This window comes from Jaculus jaculus, chromosome 3, assembly GCF_020740685.1.
Source record: "Jaculus jaculus isolate mJacJac1 chromosome 3, mJacJac1.mat.Y.cur, whole genome shotgun sequence".
Lineage (NCBI taxonomy): Eukaryota > Metazoa > Chordata > Mammalia > Rodentia > Dipodidae > Jaculus > Jaculus jaculus.
In genome coordinates, this window is record NC_059104.1 from 187,346,459 (window position 1) to 187,364,903 (window position 18,445).

An 18,445-nucleotide genomic window follows, 5' to 3' on the forward strand; every position below is an offset into this window, starting at 1 on the left:
GTGAATGTGCTGTAATTTACCATATTATGTCACTCTTGGTAGAATATAGTATTGAACCTGTTTTCATCATAATTAATCACACAAAGCTTACTTCATGGAAATAGCTCTATCTTCTCAAAAGTATTGGATAATCCTAATACATAATTGTGACTCGAACCTATCATTCTAAATGAATAATTCTACTACTTAGAATTGGAGAATTGTTGTTTATATAACAAGTTGTGTCTTTTTTATATCAATGCAGTGAACAGAATTCCATAAACTAATGAAATTTATAATATAATATCATATTACAGAAAGGACAATCTAAGATTAAATGCCCTGTCAGCCAAGATGTCATTTGTACATTAGACTCATTTTAAAAATTAAATAACTGCCAACTATCAAAAATATGATAGTGATTCAAAGGGAAATAATCACTGAGCATACAAATAGATCTTCTTAAAGGTTATCCATTTATCCATAGAGAAAGCAATGTGGATTTTACTGGCTATTAGAGATAGTATGGTGTAGATAAGATCCTCTGAAAAATTAGTTGACCAGATTATTGAAAGCTATGCTTGTGTAAATTGAGCTGATATTATCAACTGGTATTATGATGGTAACTTAAACAGCTATTAAACTGCTTTGTTGTCTATCAAATACTATATAAAACTGATGCAAAGATAATTTTGTTTTCTGTGCCAAGAAAGTCTTTAGATTGCTACCTATACACTGTGGGTAAATATTTTTTCCTTTATTTATCATTTATTTATCTATTATTTTTGCAAAATGGAGGGGTAGAACTTTTCAGTGTATCATTATTGATGACTGTGGTCCTTGTCCCCTTAATGGGCCACCCTGGCCTTCATGAGTTTAAGATGCATGACCTTCTATATTTAATTTTGGAAACATAAGAAAGATGCAGATGGGTGCCTTGTGCACGTTTTCATCCACACCTCTCCTAGAAGTCTTAATAGTCAGTATGCAATGAATGAGACAAGATCACAACAGGCAACTTTATTTTTTAGAATTTGATCCAAATATCAAGAAAAATAAATAAATAAATGGTGTCAAGTCTCTATTATGTTAGTACACAAAATAAACCAAAAATACATTAACATTTATCATGGTTATTTAAATGTATTTGCAAATGATCTGAGAAGGGAAATGTGATTTACAGCACAAAACACTTAACACCAGAGACTTAAATGCACGGCACTGCAGGTCACCTAGACTAGGTCAGCAGGAATGAGCAAAGTGGTTTATCCGAAAGGCAACCCCAAACACCCTCCTCAGATGGAGACTTTGGTAATTGACTGTGGTTAAAAAAAATTATCAGCTCCTATTCCTTCTCATGTTTCATGGTCATTCTGTCCATGTCTCTCCTGCGATGAGTCCATCTTACATAATTCAGTTATTCTGAAGACATTCCAAGTCCACTGAGCAGCAGACTCTCCCATTCTGTATAAGAAGAACACAAGGTCAGAGCCACACAGCATGAGGTTAACCATAGAGGTAGTACATAGTCATCTTTATATACAGATATAACTTTCTATATTTGGAGATAAAAATGACCAGAGAACAAACACATTACAAAACATGTTGAAGAAGACAGTCTATTCCTAAAAGGGCAGGTCACACAGACACATCCTCCAGTCCTTGTTGTTGAGGTTTGCTCAGCATTGTAATCTCATGTCCTGTATGAATTCAGTCCATGTTTAGAATACCATTCCTCCCATAATTCAAGGTTGCACACAATGTATTTGATAGACTTACTTATTCCAAAGAGATTCTTTCCAAATATGAACCTCTGAAAGGTAACAATGCACCAATTCAAAAGATAATCCAAATAGACATACATACATACATACATACATACATACATACATACATACACACACACATATATGTGTGTATTTGAAGGCAAATCACAAAAGTGTTCCACAGACATATACATACTAAGGATAAATATGGCATCTGGGGCTGGAGAGACAGCTTAGCAGTTAAGCGCTTGCCTGTGAAGCCTAAGGACCCCGGTTCAAGGCTCGGTTCCCCAGGTCCCATGTTAGCCAGATGCACAAGGGGGCACACGCATCTGGAGTTCATTTGCAGAGGCTGGAAGCCCTGGCGCGCCCATTCTCTCTCTCCCCCTCTATCTGTCTTTCTCTCTGTGTCTGTCACTCTCAAATAAATAAATAATTAATTAAAAAATATATGGCATCTGTGGTGGTTTGGATGAAATGCCCCCCATAGGCTCATGTGCTTTGAATACTTAGGCCCTGGTTGGCAGCAGTGTGGGTCTGTGGAGGCTTTGGCAGGTGGGACCTTGCTGGTGGCATGCCCCTGAGGGTGGCACTGGGGTAATGGAGACACCTTCAAGCCCAGTATTCGGACTACTTCCATCCAGATGATGTGACAAAATGGGATGCCCTGATCCTGGCTTGCCATGTTTTTCCCACCATGATAGAATTTCCCCTTGAAGCTGTAAGCTGAGGCTGGGGAGATGGTGGAGTTATTAAAGGCACTTGCTTACAAGGCCTGACGGCCTGGGTTTAATTCCCCAGTACCCAAGTAAAGCCAGATGCACAAGGTAGCACTTACATCTTGAATTCATTCACCATGGCAAAATACCCTAATGCAACCATGTTTGTATATGGGTTAAATGAACCATTTCCTTCAATTAGCTGTTTCTGAGTGAGTATGTAGTCCACGTAATAAAGTGATAACTGCTACAAGGGTTTTACATCATGACTAGGCAGATGAATAAAGTATAGGAAATTCAGTAGATCTCAATTTCATGATTTAATATGAATATTCCTTTATATTTCCCTTTAAGAATTTCAAACCTGATATCAAAAATAAATTAGACAACACAGGTGCCCAGGTACCCTGATAAGTCTGTCTTCTATGGATGAAGTTACAGATGGGCTTATGAAAGTTTTGCTATAGGAAATCTGACTTTATCTTTTTATGTTGAGGCCTCATCTTAAGATAGTACTTTCCAGGAACTAGATTAGAGTCTGTATTAATTGTACCATAAAAAGATGACCTGAGAACCTTCCTTATACATGAAGCTGAGCAGATGTTTGGCAGATGTTTTGACTGACTACAGTTATAGATCTTCACAAGCCTTAAGGGAGGCAAGGTCACTGCTTTTAATCTTAAAGATATGAGAATATTTTATGGGAACTCCTCCAAAATTCCAGAGAAATAACCACAATTAATAGCACTACAGACTAGCAGCCACACCAGGCAATCGGCTAATATGCCATAACAAATGTTTCCACAACTCGGATTTGATAGTGTCATAAAGTAATTTAATTTTTTTCCAAGATGTAAAGGCGTAGATTCTCCTCCTCACTCTCCTTCGTTTTCTCCTTTGCTTTCTTCCTTTCTTTCTCTGACGTAGATGTCAGTATAGCTTAAATCAGCCACAATTAGGTTTGCAGCCAATTGTTAAGATCACACAGTTGTTTTAAAGGCAAGCTGTCCTTACTCCATGCTCAGTAGGAACATCCCTTTATAAAAGTTTCAGCTGTGAGCTGTTCAGATATGTTAACCTACTTATGTTTTCACTGTGTCCTGTGGAAACTTCCCACTCAGAACTTCAGGAGGCAACCTCCTGAGAGTACTCTCTGCCTACGGCCTGCATATCCTGCAAACATCCGATTACCTTGCATTTACAGGTTGTACAAGGGGAGCCAGCCATTGTCCACACTGCACCGCTGAGCCTCAAAATACCAGAGCTGTCCAGGCAAGTTTTCCTGATGTCTTCAGCAATATTATCGGCCAGGCAGGGGTCACTGACACAGCGTGGACAGCACTCTCCTTCGAAGATGGCTGTGTATTCACAGTTCAAATGGGGACAAGCTAGAGGCCAGCAATCTACCTCTCCTTCCTGTGAGGAGAAAGCCAAATGAGTCATCCCTGTTCCTACACGCAACCATGTCCCCATGGGGTGTGGGGACGATGGCTGACCATTCTCACAGTCTTCATTGAGTGTATCTGGATGGAACTATTGTGTGTGCCATTTTCCTCTCCATAAAGACCTGCTTCAGGTGTCACCTTCTTCAGGGTATTCTGTTGACCATGTGGTCTATAGGCCACAGAAAGTTAGGTCCATGTACCGGTGATCTTATCATGATACAAATGTACAATGTGATTGGTTGGAATTCTGCATTATGTTTCTAGCCTGTGGACTTCAGGCTGCTTGATTTCTCTCCCTGATGTTTAATATTGTTTTATCCAAAGGATGTGATCAATGGTTAAGTTTGGCAGTATATAACTTCTCCTAAAGTCAACAAATTGTAGACTCACTCAATAATGTTATCAACTGAGGTGCTGATATTGAGTTGGAAGTTGAAAGTATTTTCAGGAGTATCCCTCCTTCATTTCAGAGTAGACTTTGAATATAACATGTAAATTATGAAATCTCTGGATTTAACTCAAATGGAACCTTTACCTGCTGCCCCCTGGGCAGCTGTGGCTCCTCTGAGCTCCCCATGGTTCGTCAATGCAGCCTGCCCGCCATCATGACACTTACTGTAGTGTATGGTGACTATCACGTAACATTCAGCATCACATGACTGTACGCTTCTGCAGGTACTGACCATGTGCTAATTGCTCTCTGATATAACCCAGAGATACAAACCAGCAAACGCCCGACATGAGATGCATCAAATATGATGCACATTGTTCTCAAATAATTTTTTAGTTCATACTCAACAACTTCTGTTAATCAAAAAAGAATTATGGTAGGATTTGGAAATGCAAAATATACCTTTAAAATTCTATCTGTGAGGAGTTCATGTATAATATTATCTGTCATGATAGCTACCAGGTGTATAGCTTCTTATAATAAAAGTGCAATTTTCCAGAGTGATGCTAAAAACAATTTGGTAGTTGTACTGGATATGTTTGCTCTTGGATTGAAATTTGTAAAAAAAAAAAAAAAAAAAAAAAAAAAAAAGGCAATTTTAATGAATTTGTTTGTGTAGAACTCCTATGTATTGGGATAATTTTTAAAGGATACATGTCAGTAAGACTATCTTCACATTTATCTGGAGATTTTTGAAAATTAGATAGGAACTTATATACAAATTTCTATGAATGATAATTTTCATAGAAAACCACAAATTGAAAATTTCTTTTAACAAATGTTAACCATCAAGCTAAGAGTTCCTCTTACAAACTGACTCTTTGCTCTATCTCAGAAAGGGAACAACACATCCATAATGCTACTGTTTCTGAAACTACTCCCATCTCCCATCCTTAGACTTCAAAAACTCAACCAGTTTGAGAAATTAAGCCTTTTCTTTAGACTTTCTCAAATGTGAAAATACTACTAAATCCTATACATTAATATATAAAATTATCTCCATTTTCGATAAGAACAGTTGGCATTTCAAGAAGATTTTTCTAGCCGAAATTACTAACAATAGCATCAACTGTGATCAGCTCCTTCTGTGCCATTAAGCCACGTACCTCCTTTGTGTCAATACTGTCTGTCCTTGACAGTCATTGTCTAATCTCTCCACATTGTCTGAAAGAGGTACATGTACACCTGTTGGCATGTATGGACAATAGTGAACTACTGTGACCTTGCCATAGTAATCACACTGAGGAGGGACATGGGAGAACAAGGATTGGGTCACTTAATCTCTAGTGGTTTTACTATATCTCTCATATTGGCACCTTTAAAGGTTATGCTACAAGAAAGAAAAGACTTGGTTCTATCAGGGCTAACCATGTGCATCAAGGCTTTGAAGAAATTTCTGCAAGGATTTTTCTTACTCTAGACTTGCTAAAATGTAACAGGTATACGCAAACCTTGCTTGGACCAAATCTGCCCCATAAATCTGTTCTGTCAGTCTTGGCAATGTGTTTTACATGCAATCTGAATGCCTTAGGCATAGCACGTGCCCTGTAGTTAGCAACAGCCCCAGAGATCTCCATGTAATATCAAAAGCAGCTTGAATTAAAGCCTGCAAGTAAATGAATGTGCAGCCCCTTCTGCAGGAGATGGCAGAATGTCCTCCAGGACACTGACATACCAGGCACCTGCACTGCTGGCAGGAATGGATCCAGTTGTCTCCACTTCGATACAGCTTGTGTCCACTTTGATCTGAGCACTGGCTTGTGACCCTGGTGTCACACTCTGGGCAGCAGAAAAGGTCAACATTTGGATTCTGGCAATCGCAAGCTGTCCGTCGGCAGAAAATCTTCCCATCCTGTTGAAAAGGGAGGTCAAGAAGGTTTGTGACTGTGGGGACACATCAGCAGACGCTCTGTGACAACTAACCCTTGTGGATACTTCACCCCGTGCACAGGAAAGATGCCCTAGAGTCCTCCCTACCCAGGTGGCCTCTCATCCTGCTCCAAGAAGACTCATGTTTGGGTACAAGGTCTTTCTTTCTTGCACATGCCTATAGAGCCATCCACGTCAGAATGGAGACATTTCTAAGTTTAACCAGGAAAAAGTCAATATGCTCTTTGGAAAATTTTTCTTACTATTTCTATAAAAATCATGTTTAGGAATAAAAATTAAAGCTAACATAAGCAGGTAATAATGATTACATGGCCAATAACTTATTTAAGGCAGAATGAGGATTATTTGGGGAAGAAAAGGAACTAACAAAAGGGAGTAAGTGGAACACAAGAGGGTAATGGGGTAGGGGAGGAAACATAAGAAAAATACAATGATATACATGTATAAAGTGTTATGAAGAAAACATAATTTGTATGATACCTTAAATAATGAAAATGATCATATAAATGTAAATAGAACTTAAAAATAATTCATTTTAATGGAAAATAACACAACTGCATTTTACTAATATATAGTAGTATCACTAAACACATTAAGGCACTCAACTAACTTTATCCCTCTCCCAACTCCTAAAGGAAGCCTTTGTTACAGAATAATTAACTGAGGCCCAGAGAGGTTAACTGCCTTGTAAAGGTCATATCGTCAGCATGAACTCTAAATACCATCATCAGGTCCAAAAATGTATAAATGATTTTCTTCCACATGGAAGTCTCTATATTGTTTATTAGAAGAGTTTACTGTGTGTTTTCACCTTCCTCATTGAAGCATTTCACCGAATTATAGGCACAAAACAGTTTCTGGAGCTCTGGTCCTGGGGGCTCGCAGTAACACAGCACAGGTGGCCGAGAGCACGCACACCGAGGACTACGCGTTGTGCACGCTGTCTTGGTGACGTTCCTGCCATGATCACTGCATACCCCACTCCGTGAGGGTAAGGCTATGTGCGGTGGCACCTGGAGCTACCGTGTGTGGTTCCAAGTATGTTGCTGTGCATCAGCTGAGGAAGCTCAGGCTGGAAGATAACTTTAAAGGAGAAAAATAACCACTTCTCTGTAATTTGTGAATCTGAGTCTTCAGGACTGTGGTGGACGCTCTCCACCTGGGAAAATCCACCCCTGGGGAAGGCTCAGGAGTTGCCACTTTGTACTTCTTACTGTTAAGCAATGGACTTCTTGTTGGCTTTCTCCATTGATTATGGTACGGACTCTTTGATCATGGGATTACAGAACCTCCTCTAGCATTTCAGTTTTTAGTTCTTAGAAGCCATGAAGGTGTCTCACTTTGGGCAAAAAGCATTTCTGATCTCTGCCTGCCGTCACTGTTTCTAAATTAACATTTTTGTAATTAGCTGTCTTCTCCATATTTTGGTTGCTGCCTGCTTTCATCTTCCTTTAAATCTGTCTTACAGAAATGTTCATGTGTCTTTCTGAAGGGAGGAAGTGAAGAGAAAATTAAATACAAGTGCTCACATACAAGGAGCAACTTGGGGTTCACCACCTTGTTTTAAGTGCCATGAGTTCTACAGTGCAGTTTCTTTTCAATATCTACTTTTTAGTTTGGTTATGTCATCATGTTGACTTACATTGGGCTTAATGAGGACTAATGCCTCATTATTCACTGCTCCTTCTCCTTCAGCAGGTTGAGTGGCCAGCAAGCACTTCCTGATGTTTATCTTGGCTACATTTTACCCTGTGAGATGCATTTCATCTCTCCTGCCTGTCAGTGTTTTCCAGTGTTGGATCTGTCATCCAACACAGATCACACCCCTGCCCAGTTTACTGACATTTGCTGCCCTGGTTCATCTACTTCCTTCCTGACAAGGCTGAGTCAAGCACCACTTCACTGACAGCCGAGGAGGAAAGCTTTAAGAACGACATCAACTTTGTGAAGATACTGGCCACCTATGTATGAACCAATTAAAGGGACAAGATGCCTTCCCTCCAATTATATGTATGTGTTGGCCTTATTATAAATTATGATAAAAATCATAGGGTTCCATTGAGACAAGGAAGATACACCTATATTCATGTGTGCATGTGTGGTGGTTTGACTCAGATGACCCCCACAACCTCATGTGATCTGAATGCTTGGTCCTCAGCTAGTGGTAATCTGGGAGGTGGGAGCCTTCCTAGAAGAGGTGTGTTTTGGGGAGTGGGCTTAGGAGTGTTATACTAGCTCCTCCTTGCCACAATTGTACTGGAACCTAATTTGGGAAATGAACAGAGCGGGTATCTGAGTGTGAACCTTGTTATAGACGTCTGAGAGTGGGTATCTGAGTGTGAACCTTGTTATAGACGTCTGAGAGTGGGTATCTGAGTGTGAACCTTGTTATAGACGTCTGAGAGTGGGTATCTGAGTGTGAACCTTGTTATAGACGTCTGAAAGTGGGTATCTGAGCGTGAACCTTGTTATAGACGTCTGAGAGTGGGTATCTGAGTGTGAACCTTGTTACAGATGTCTGAGAGCAGGTATCTGAGTGTGAACATTGTTATGGATGTCTGAGAGCCAGAAAGAACCTGAGCCCCACCCTCACCTAAAACCACCTTCTTCTTCTTCTTACTATTTACAACATATTTCATATGGATGCATCATGTCTTGGTGCCTCTTTTCCCTCCTCCCTGCCCCCATTCCATTGGGTTCCTTCCTCAGTAGGGTTGTAGGTATTCCCCATGGGGTTGTGGTTTACACATTGTAGGAGCAGTGTTCAGTTATTTTTAGGGAGAGGGAATGCCTCTGGGCATGATGTCTCAACGTATGACTCCTACAATCTTGCCCCCTCTTCCACAAAGTTCCCTGAGCTGTGGTGGGTGAGTTTTAAGTCTACTTCAGTGATGAGCTCTTAGGAGCCCCTGGATCTCTGCTTTGGTAGGTGTTGTGTATCCTCAGGGTCTGTTTCCTTCACCATGGTGCCCATTGTCAGTTTAAGCATGGACGCAGCACTCTTGCTCATCTCCCCAATTCCTTGGTGGTTTTAGTTGTGGCTGGGCTGAAGGGCAAGGGGTGGTTTATCTCCACTCTGACAGAGCAGTCTTCATGGAGGTGCTGAACATTGGTTCCCACCCTTCTGCTTGGAAGTTCACATTTCCATGCAGCTTTATAAATAATGAAAATTCAATAGTAAACAATGATATTATAATATGTAACTGTTTTTGAACTTTTAAAATCAGATACCTGCATTTTGCTAGAAAATTAAAATGAGTTTATTCTTAATGTGAATTTCAATAAAACAGAAAATTCTAGATCTACTATTTTAAATGATATATTTTATTACCAAATCATTAACACATTGATACATCTACTCCAAATAATATCACAATTGTGCTATTGACTTTGAAACTTTTAAATTGAAAAGGTAGGATTATATAAATATTATTTAAGTAAGTTGAAAAAATGTATAAACTGGAGGTTGGCAAACTGAGGCCCAAGTCCAAAGTTGGTTGGCTGCCTGTTCTGTATGTAAAGTCTTCCTGGAACATAAGGTCCTCATTCACTACCATCTTTTCTTTGGCTGCTTTCATAGACCATGGTGGAATTTAATATTTGGGACATAGGCTTCATGGTGTGGGAAACCTAAAACACTATAATATTCTTCACGGAAAAGTTTGGCAAACACTTTAGTAAACTATAAAGTTAGGGTACTACTCTAGGCCCACCTACTATAATTTCCACACACAAACTTATAGATCTGTGATAATCTTTCACATAAATTTATGTTTTTCCACCAGGGCACAGCATAGTCCCAAACTTAGTCCTGTATGAGGGTTACAAACACTTTCAGAGTCATTTGAACGCAGAGCAAACCAGAAGGCCAGAGAAGAGAAGTGACTTTAACAATATAGAAAATGAATAACAAAACAAAAATTAGACTTCAATCTAAATTCATAACAGCAATTTTTCACTGTGATGCAATTTTGTATCATCGGGAATCTAAAGGCTAGGAAAATATTATCTTAACTAAAAATTGATGAGAAGGGTCCTTGGAATAGTCCCTCCATCTCTAGTTCTTTCACTAACGTCTCTAGCAATTTGTAAAAGCAAATCCATGTTCCTCACTCAGTGTCCATGAAATCAGAGATCAGTGTTCCAGCAAGGGGCAGGAAAATGGCCCAGTGGTAAGAGTGCCAGGCAAGCATGAAAGCCTGAGAGGACCCAGGTTCCATCCCCAGCACACATACAAAAAGTCAGCTGTGCCCACTCACACCTGTCACCCAGCCTATTGGGGCCAGGACTGGAGAATTGCTACGGCTCATCCAAAGCAGCACCTCAGCTGTAAATAACTCTATCTCAAGGGAATATTCAGGAAGAGCAATAGAGGAAGTCACACTGTATTCTCCTTTGGTCTGCATGCACATGGGAACCCCTGCACATCTGTACACACATGTGCATACACTACATGCACACACTGGACACATTGTGCATAATACACACACACAATCAGGGCCAATGAGCCCTCCTAGTGGTTCTGGAACAAGAGAAAGTCTCAGATCCTCTGATAGAGAAACAGTATATATTGTCCAAGTGGGGAGCTAGTATGTTATAATAACTGACTATGTCTTGAAATAGACATATAGGGTTCAGGACTGGAGAGATTGATCAGCAGTAAGGCACGTGCCTGCAAAGTCTAATGACCCAGGACCCACACTAAGCCAGATGTACAAAGCAGCACATGCATCTGGAGTTACATTTGCAATGGCTGTAGGCCCAGGTATGCCACCCATTCTTTTTTTCTTAGTTTTTATTAACATTTTCCATGATTATAAAATAATCCCATGGTAATACCCTCCCTCCCTCCCCACTTTCTCCTTTGAAATTCTTATTCTCTGTGTCTCTCTCTTCTCTCTCTCTCTCTCTCTCTCTCTCTCTCTCTCTCTCTCTCTCTCTCTGGATGTGTGTGTGTGTGTGTGTGCATGCATGTGCATGCACACATATCTGTCTCTCTGTGCTTATAAATAAAATATTTTAAAAAGGAATACAGGCTTTAGCATATCACACTAGAAGGCCAGGGGTATATAAACAGAGCTTGTTTGCTCTGACTGGACATGCCATTATGTTCAACTTGCAGAGAGGAAGAATTACAATTTTAGGACATGCACAGCCAACTTGTGTAAGTTGGAATAGCATGCTAATACTGCTGGTTGGGTACAGGGAGTAAAGGAAAGCGTATTTCTGAATTAATTTCAGGAAACAAGAGTATGAATTTCTCTAACCTGACCCCAGACACAGAATGACCCATCTCTGGTGCTCATCCCATGAATGAGTGGCATGCTTAGGGTAGCGGGACCATGTCACCAAAGCTCCTTGTATACCAGGGCCATGCCTCCTTATCAGAAAGAGATTCATGAGTCCTGCAGGTGTCCCCAGGATAGTCATCTTGTTTCTAGCTAATTCACGGTGTCACATGAAGATATGGCTATCATTCTGGACAGCCACATGACAGAGCTCTTCTCCGCGTACCTGCCCCTCTGTATTACCTCGGTCACTTGTCTGCAGCTTCTTTATAACACAGCCAGTGATGAGATATGTCATCCCTTTCTAGTCACCAAGATTTGTTATTCTCCCCAGTATTTAGTTTCAGAATGAATTGTTGGTATTTTTCAACTGTACAAAAGCACAAAATTGCATTTATAAACCCACAATAATGGAGATTACCTGCATCAGACCTGCACAAGACAGGGCTCAGTGACATTCCATTGTCCACAGGGGAAGAAATCCTGAGGCTTCACCTCTCTCTGAGGACCTACTGGCAGTTACTGGTTGCTGGGGTAGGGGAAAAGCTTTTCTTAAGAGGGGCAGCCACTGGTAAGTCTCCCATGCTCCAGAAAATAGCCCCTTATACATGCTCATACAGGCAACAACAACAAAAAGATTCCTATCAAGAAAGGTGTCCCACAGTTCCTTCAGAATATGAAAGGGTGATGGTGGGGGGTGGCACAGTTCACAAGCAAGAGAAGATAACGAGACTTGCCAAACTGCGGTGTCATTCTGAGCCTAATTCCTCATAAGATCCTATAGGTTCTTTAAAAGTCAGAACAGAAAAAAATAAACAAAACACAAGGCTTCCAGGATTATTAGCCCAGATGATTAATGAAGCCCTGGGAAGATAATGATTGTGGAGTTTCTTGTTCTATCATTGGTAAAGAAACAAACAAAAATCTTTACAAAATACTTGGCTTCATAGTTGAACCTAAAGTTCCTGGACTTTTGAAAAGATAGTGATCTAAGAATCCTGTAAGGGATCTGGAATTAGGTTCAAATTACCCTTGACCTTTGACACATCAACACTTTACTCAGAACGGGCAAAGAACTCATATCCATTTTGCTATCGTAGCAAGAAATCTAGTTACCTCCTCCATTATTGTAGATCTTAATGATCTTTTGTTGTCCTTGAAAATGTTTCTGCTTCAGTCACAAATCTAGTTAATTATTCAACTTAATAGCTTAAAATCCCAAGGGACTGTTTGTGGGAAAACAAGGCCCTGAGCTGAGAACGTGAGCTCCTCAGTGCATGATGACAGCTTTCTCCTTGGTGCTGAATATCACGATACATTGTCCAGGGTGTCTGAGGACAGCTGGGAATTCGGGGACACTCTGTATATTGGAGAAACTGGAGCCCAAAACCCTAGATCAGGTACAGATGTGCTATTCCCACATTAGACATTGATATCTTTAAATTTGGGACAAGTTACTTGACTTATCAGCAACCTGTCTTTATATTTTAGGTGTACTGTAAGAATGAACGTAGGACTTGAAAAATGCCCCCAAACAAGGTTCTAAGTAAACAGGAGAAACAGTCTAACTCCTTGGTGTGGGACTAGGTTTACATGTACAATGGACAAACAGGGGTAGGGTTGAGGTCATGGCAGTGTGGCATTCCAGTAAAGGGTCCCTGGGTTTGATGGTGTGTGGCAGAGTGAGCCCAGACAGATGGCATGTGATTTCCTCCAGTTGCTTCCCGCTTGGTTCTGAAGAACACAGAACATACTAGGAGACCTGGATTTCTAAGAGGACCCTAAGCAAGTGATGTTTCTGAGTTTCCATGCCCGTCAAGCCCAGGACTACCTAGTCTCATCCTAGTATATCAGCCAAGAGCTACAGTAAGGTAATAACCCGGGAAAATACATAGGCAAGATTCGCAAAGTGTGCAAGGGAATCAAACCCTTTAATGAGCCCATTTTGCAATGCACACATACAAAAACTAAACAGTGACAGAATTTAATTTTCCTAAGTATTAAACTTATATTCCCATGACAATGTAAGGTATATCCCAGCACTGGCAATGATGAAAAAGACATTAGTTACAATGAGGCCACATACTACCCTCACCATACATTCAGAATAGAAGTCTACCCACCTCTACCTTCTGAGAGTGAGGCCCAGAGGCTTGGTGTTCTGGATGAAGTCACCAGACACAATGATGGAGTTCATTAGGCAACCATTTCAGTCAGGTATGTTTCAATCAGCAGACTTGCAAGAGGATAGCGTTTGGGCTCATGAAAGCTCTCAACCCTCATGGCTCTGCAGGCTGTTAATGCAAGGAGTATCCCTGACTTCTCCACCTTTTCTGCTACCTGCAGGCTGTCCTCCTGACCACAGGCCTGTCTCCTCACTCAGAGCACAGTCAACCCACAGGCAGTTTAGTCAGCCACCCCTCGTCGTCTCTGGCAACACCGTGAATTAGAACAGAAGAGGCCTTTGCCAGAACTCCGGGAGACCCGTGAATAGCCAGACGGGAAGAATTAGAGGCAAGGCGCAGGCAAGCGATGCCGCAACCTCTGCAGCTACAGGCAGCTCACCTTGCAGGAACAGACAGAGCACCTGTCTTCTTTCAGGATCCACACCTGCCCGTTGCGCTTCAGTCCTCCTTCGTGGGGGCAGTCACCTGAGCAGGAGGGCCCGGAAGGGCAGAGACAGTCAAAACCCCCTGGCAAGTTGACGCAGGCAGAATCATCCCAACAGGTATGAGTCCTTAAGGCACACTCATCGATGTCTATAGTAAGGAAAACATAACACAGGCTTCACAGTGCATCCAGGGTGCACAGAAAATAACAATAACTTACAGTAATATGCACTCACATTACGGCATCTGTAACTTGGCACCAGGAAGCTGTTCACAGGTATTACCCCATTTACTCTGCAAGGTAACTCTGGGTGGGAAAATGTTTTGCCCTATTTTACAAATAACAGAGGCAGGGCTCACCAAGATGGATAACAGGCCCTTTCCCACCAGTGGCAGGCTGCTCTGGAATCAAACCTCAGCAGCCGAAATGCAATTGTGAGACTATCCAGAAGCAGTTCTGGGCTGCCTTTAGGACAGTCTCGGGAATAGTGGACATAACCTACTAATTCATCCACTGTGAATGCACCTTTCTGAAACCTAGGTATTCTAGAATATGCGAGTATAGATAAGCCACTGAGAAGAAAGGACAATTATGGCAAGTCGGGCTCAGTGAGACTTCCTCAGGTCCTAAAACTGAGGCTTTGAAACAGTGGGGATAGTTCTTGGTTAGTGCCTTACCTTAATAGCATACTTAATACCCCATTGGCCAGCAGAATGTCTACCCCCCAAAATAGTCCCATTTATAGAATGGTATGGGACAGATGTTCATGAAAAGTCATATGCATTTGATGCTGGATTTGATATTTATGAAAACACAAATCTTGTCAGTTCATCAAGAAAGTTAACAGTTGAATGGCCTTGGTATCTCAAACACACATCTGCTCAGTCCTGTTTGATGCTGGGTTAGTGAGGACACTCAGTTGGGAAAGTACCTCACAAGCATGAGGCCTGAGATTATTTCCCAGTACCCATGTAACATGGTTTTATGTGCCTGTAACCCCAGTGTTGGTGAGGAGGAGGCAGGGAGCTCTCCTAAGGCTTGCTGTCTGACACTGGGTACTGGCTTAACTGGTCTAAAGTAGGATTCATAAATGTAGGCTGTCAGCTAGCCAAGAGTAAGCAGGAGTGATCTGCTGGGCAGCAAGGTGATTATAGTGACTGCTGTTTGCATCCTTGAACATTGCTGAGAGTATATTTAGTGTCCCCATCAAAGCAAAACATGTGGGGAATGTTCATGTTGATTAACTCTATTTTAAACAATCCATAGTGCACACATTTTAAAATATCCTCTTTTACATTGTGCACATGAAACTATTTCATTGGTGGAAATACAATCAAATGACTACTGGGAGACTCAAAATTTGTCAAAGTGCTGAGAAAAAGCTACAGTTGACTATTCAATGCTAAATGAGACAACACTGTCACGCACTCCAAGGCTCAGGAAAGAAGTGGCAGAAAGATTGTAAGAGGTAGAGGATGGGACTGGGTGCTTTGGAACCACATTTCCTGGACATGAAGTGGATGTTGATGAATGACCACATAATGCCCATCATTACCTGAACAATATTGGGTCCATCAACATATCATCATGAGGAATAGAGGAGAAATAAAGTGATATCAAAATAGAAGGTAAATTAATAGGGAAAAATAAGGGGTTCTATAGATTGAGGAAGTGATTTAGTAGTTAAAGGTACTTGCTTACAAATTCCATCATTCCTGGTTTGATTCCCTTGTGCCTACATAAAAGTCAGATGTACAATGCGTTTTACAAAGCTGCAAACATGTTGGCAGTGCTTTTCTTTCAGAAGTGAAAAACTCTGAGCATCGCAGCATATACACTGAGTGTCCACAGCCAAAACAAGGTGCAGAGCAGAAGCACAAGGGCTTCACAGCCAAGCACGGGGCATGTGGACTAGAGAGTTCCATGAAATTGCCTTACTTAGGGTACAGAAATCTAATTCTACTTCCGTGCAATTTAACAGATTTATGGAAAGCCAGATGTTAGCAATTATGCAAGCCAGCATTATTCATATTCTTGGTAATATAGACCTGTTTGCTCTGCACAAAGCCAACTTGATCTATTATACATATCCCAAGGCATCTGAGGGAGAGGCACCCTATTTACACATGGAAACTGTTGTTCTCTGCCGAGCAAACACAAAGATATTTGCCAGGAGACGTGCCCACCTCATCAGACAGCCTCCCAATGACAGAGAGGCAATGAAACAAGCCTTCTATGCTCACATCCATAACCACTGCAGCATGGCTGCTTTTTGCTTATTGTAAATAATGTTTTGCTGTGATTTCCTTGTGTTTCTCATTAGAAATTTATTCTTTAAATGTCCTGTGCTTGAATGAAACTCTTTATTCAGTAAGATCCTTCCATTTCTACTTTCACAATTATTGAAAGCTGTGAATATTGTACTCAAGTTTGCTTATATTTCTCATTATGTGGAGTCAACTTAATTTCTTCTTTGATTTGGGGGTCTTAGATTACTTGTGCATATAAGAAAATATAATACATAAATGTTTACATTGGAGGCAATCAAACCATTCCCAATGTAGCCCCAAACAATTTTTATAATCTTCAAGAGAAAAATGGCTCTATAGGAATTTAATAGCATAAAAACTCTAATGGTACTTGCCTCAGGAGGGGAACTATCTACAGGTTGGTTTTGGAAATGAAGGCAAACATTTTTCTGAAGTGAGTGTTTGGTATCATTTCAGTCAATAAGATGAACTTTTTCATCCCCTTCCCATATTCCTCATTCGTGAATAGCTTTTGCTACATATCCAGTTTTACTTTGTGTTTAAAACAGGTGATGAGTCAGAAAAGAAAATTTAATCAGGGCTTTGGATACCCCGCTGTGCGTACTCTGACACAGAAATCGTAACAAGACCTGAGTACCTCAGGAAGGAGAAGAGAGATCGAGGGGTTATCAGTGACAGGTAAAGGGGCCACGTGCCTCTCTCATAGCTAAAGTTAACACAGCTTCGTTGACAGGAAAAGAAAGAAACTTTCGGAAAAGATGTACGCATGGCACATCAACAACACAACTGCAAGACCATGAGAGAAAGCTGAAATCTGCAAGGTAGGAGTCTAATGAACTATTGCGCTGCAAGTGAGCTTCAGGACTATAAGGGTGGTGGCCATGCTGCCCTGTGTTAGTCATTCCACATTCAGGCAGTCCTCTTTAAAGCACAATGACACATGCAGAGACACCTCAGAAAAGACCTGACTGCACAGTGAGGGACTCAGATTATCTCTATCACAGAAATTTTTAAAGTGTTTTCTTAAACAGTCAAAGAATGAGAGAGGAGAAGAGGGGCCATCACTTCCTCTGCATGAAGTGTGCTACATCCCAGAGGGAGAATTTGCAATGTCCCTTCAAGATCAAGTATTTAGTCTTTGTTCTGTAACAACCTCATTTTTAGTCACAATGAACCCCTTTCCTATCTACTCCTCTTATTGTCCCATGAGAAGAGTTAGTGCTCTCACAGGAGTCGCCTCCCCTCTTCGCTGAGCAGACTGTGTGAAGGGAGAGCCAGCGCTGTGAGCACTCACTGCTTCTTCATCTAACCCTGAAGTCTCAACCTTGTTTCCTGATGGCAACAATTAGAAGCAGCCCCTAATTATTCGTAACAGTATCCCTTGAACAGGAAAGCTTCCTGTAGTCCTGTCTTCACAGCTTAGGTCCTGAAGTTTCTCAAGACAGCTTGTATACAAAATTGTTACCTTGGCTTAACACACACTAAAACATATTGCAATAGGAATTCAATCAGAGAGCCCATTTTCAAAGCATCTGAGATACAACACTTGCTTACTAGTCTTCTCACCTAGTCACTCCTCCAGCTGCTAAGCGATAACAATGAATTCATCATATTTATCAAACACCTACTCTGTGCCAGACCCTGCTTAGGGACGAAGACATTGTGGACAAAGAAGCCATATGTCTGTGTGAGACCAGCTGCTCTCTGGTTATATTTAAAGATGCCCCCCAGGGGATACTTAATAGGTTGATATTGTATATATGTAATTACAATGATTGTAATGGGGAGGTAATATGATGGAGAATGTAATTTCAAATGGGAAAGTGTGGGGGTGCGGAGGGAGGGAATTACCATGGGATATATTTTATAATCATGGAAAATGTTAATAAAAATTAAAAAAAATAAAGATGCCCCACAGGAAGGAACTCATGCCTCCATGCCCTGTACTGAGTATCTAGTCACAGTCATTGGCTGGGCAGGTCACAGGCCCTAAAAGGGAAGCTTTTACTGCTGTTTAGCTATTTGGA

General features: G+C 41.1%; 1 protein-coding gene across 4 annotated transcripts in view; it reads right to left on the bottom strand.

The window, feature by feature from the left end:
* Positions 1–984: 984 nt before the first annotated feature.
* Nell1 (neural EGFL like 1) overlaps positions 985–18,445 on the bottom strand; it is a 916,515-nt gene continuing 899,054 nt past the window's right edge. For all 4 annotated transcript variants that reach the window (XM_045145536.1, XM_045145534.1, XM_045145535.1 and 1 more), the window contains 4 exons: positions 14,104–14,297; positions 6,036–6,212; positions 3,656–3,880; positions 985–1,443 (listed from right to left, as the gene is read on the bottom strand). In XM_045145536.1, coding sequence (XP_045001471.1) covers positions 1,393–1,443; positions 3,656–3,880; positions 6,036–6,212; positions 14,104–14,297 — 647 coding nt within the window. In that variant the 3' untranslated portion in view covers positions 985–1,392. The remainder of the gene's footprint in view (positions 1,444–3,655; positions 3,881–6,035; positions 6,213–14,103; positions 14,298–18,445) is intronic.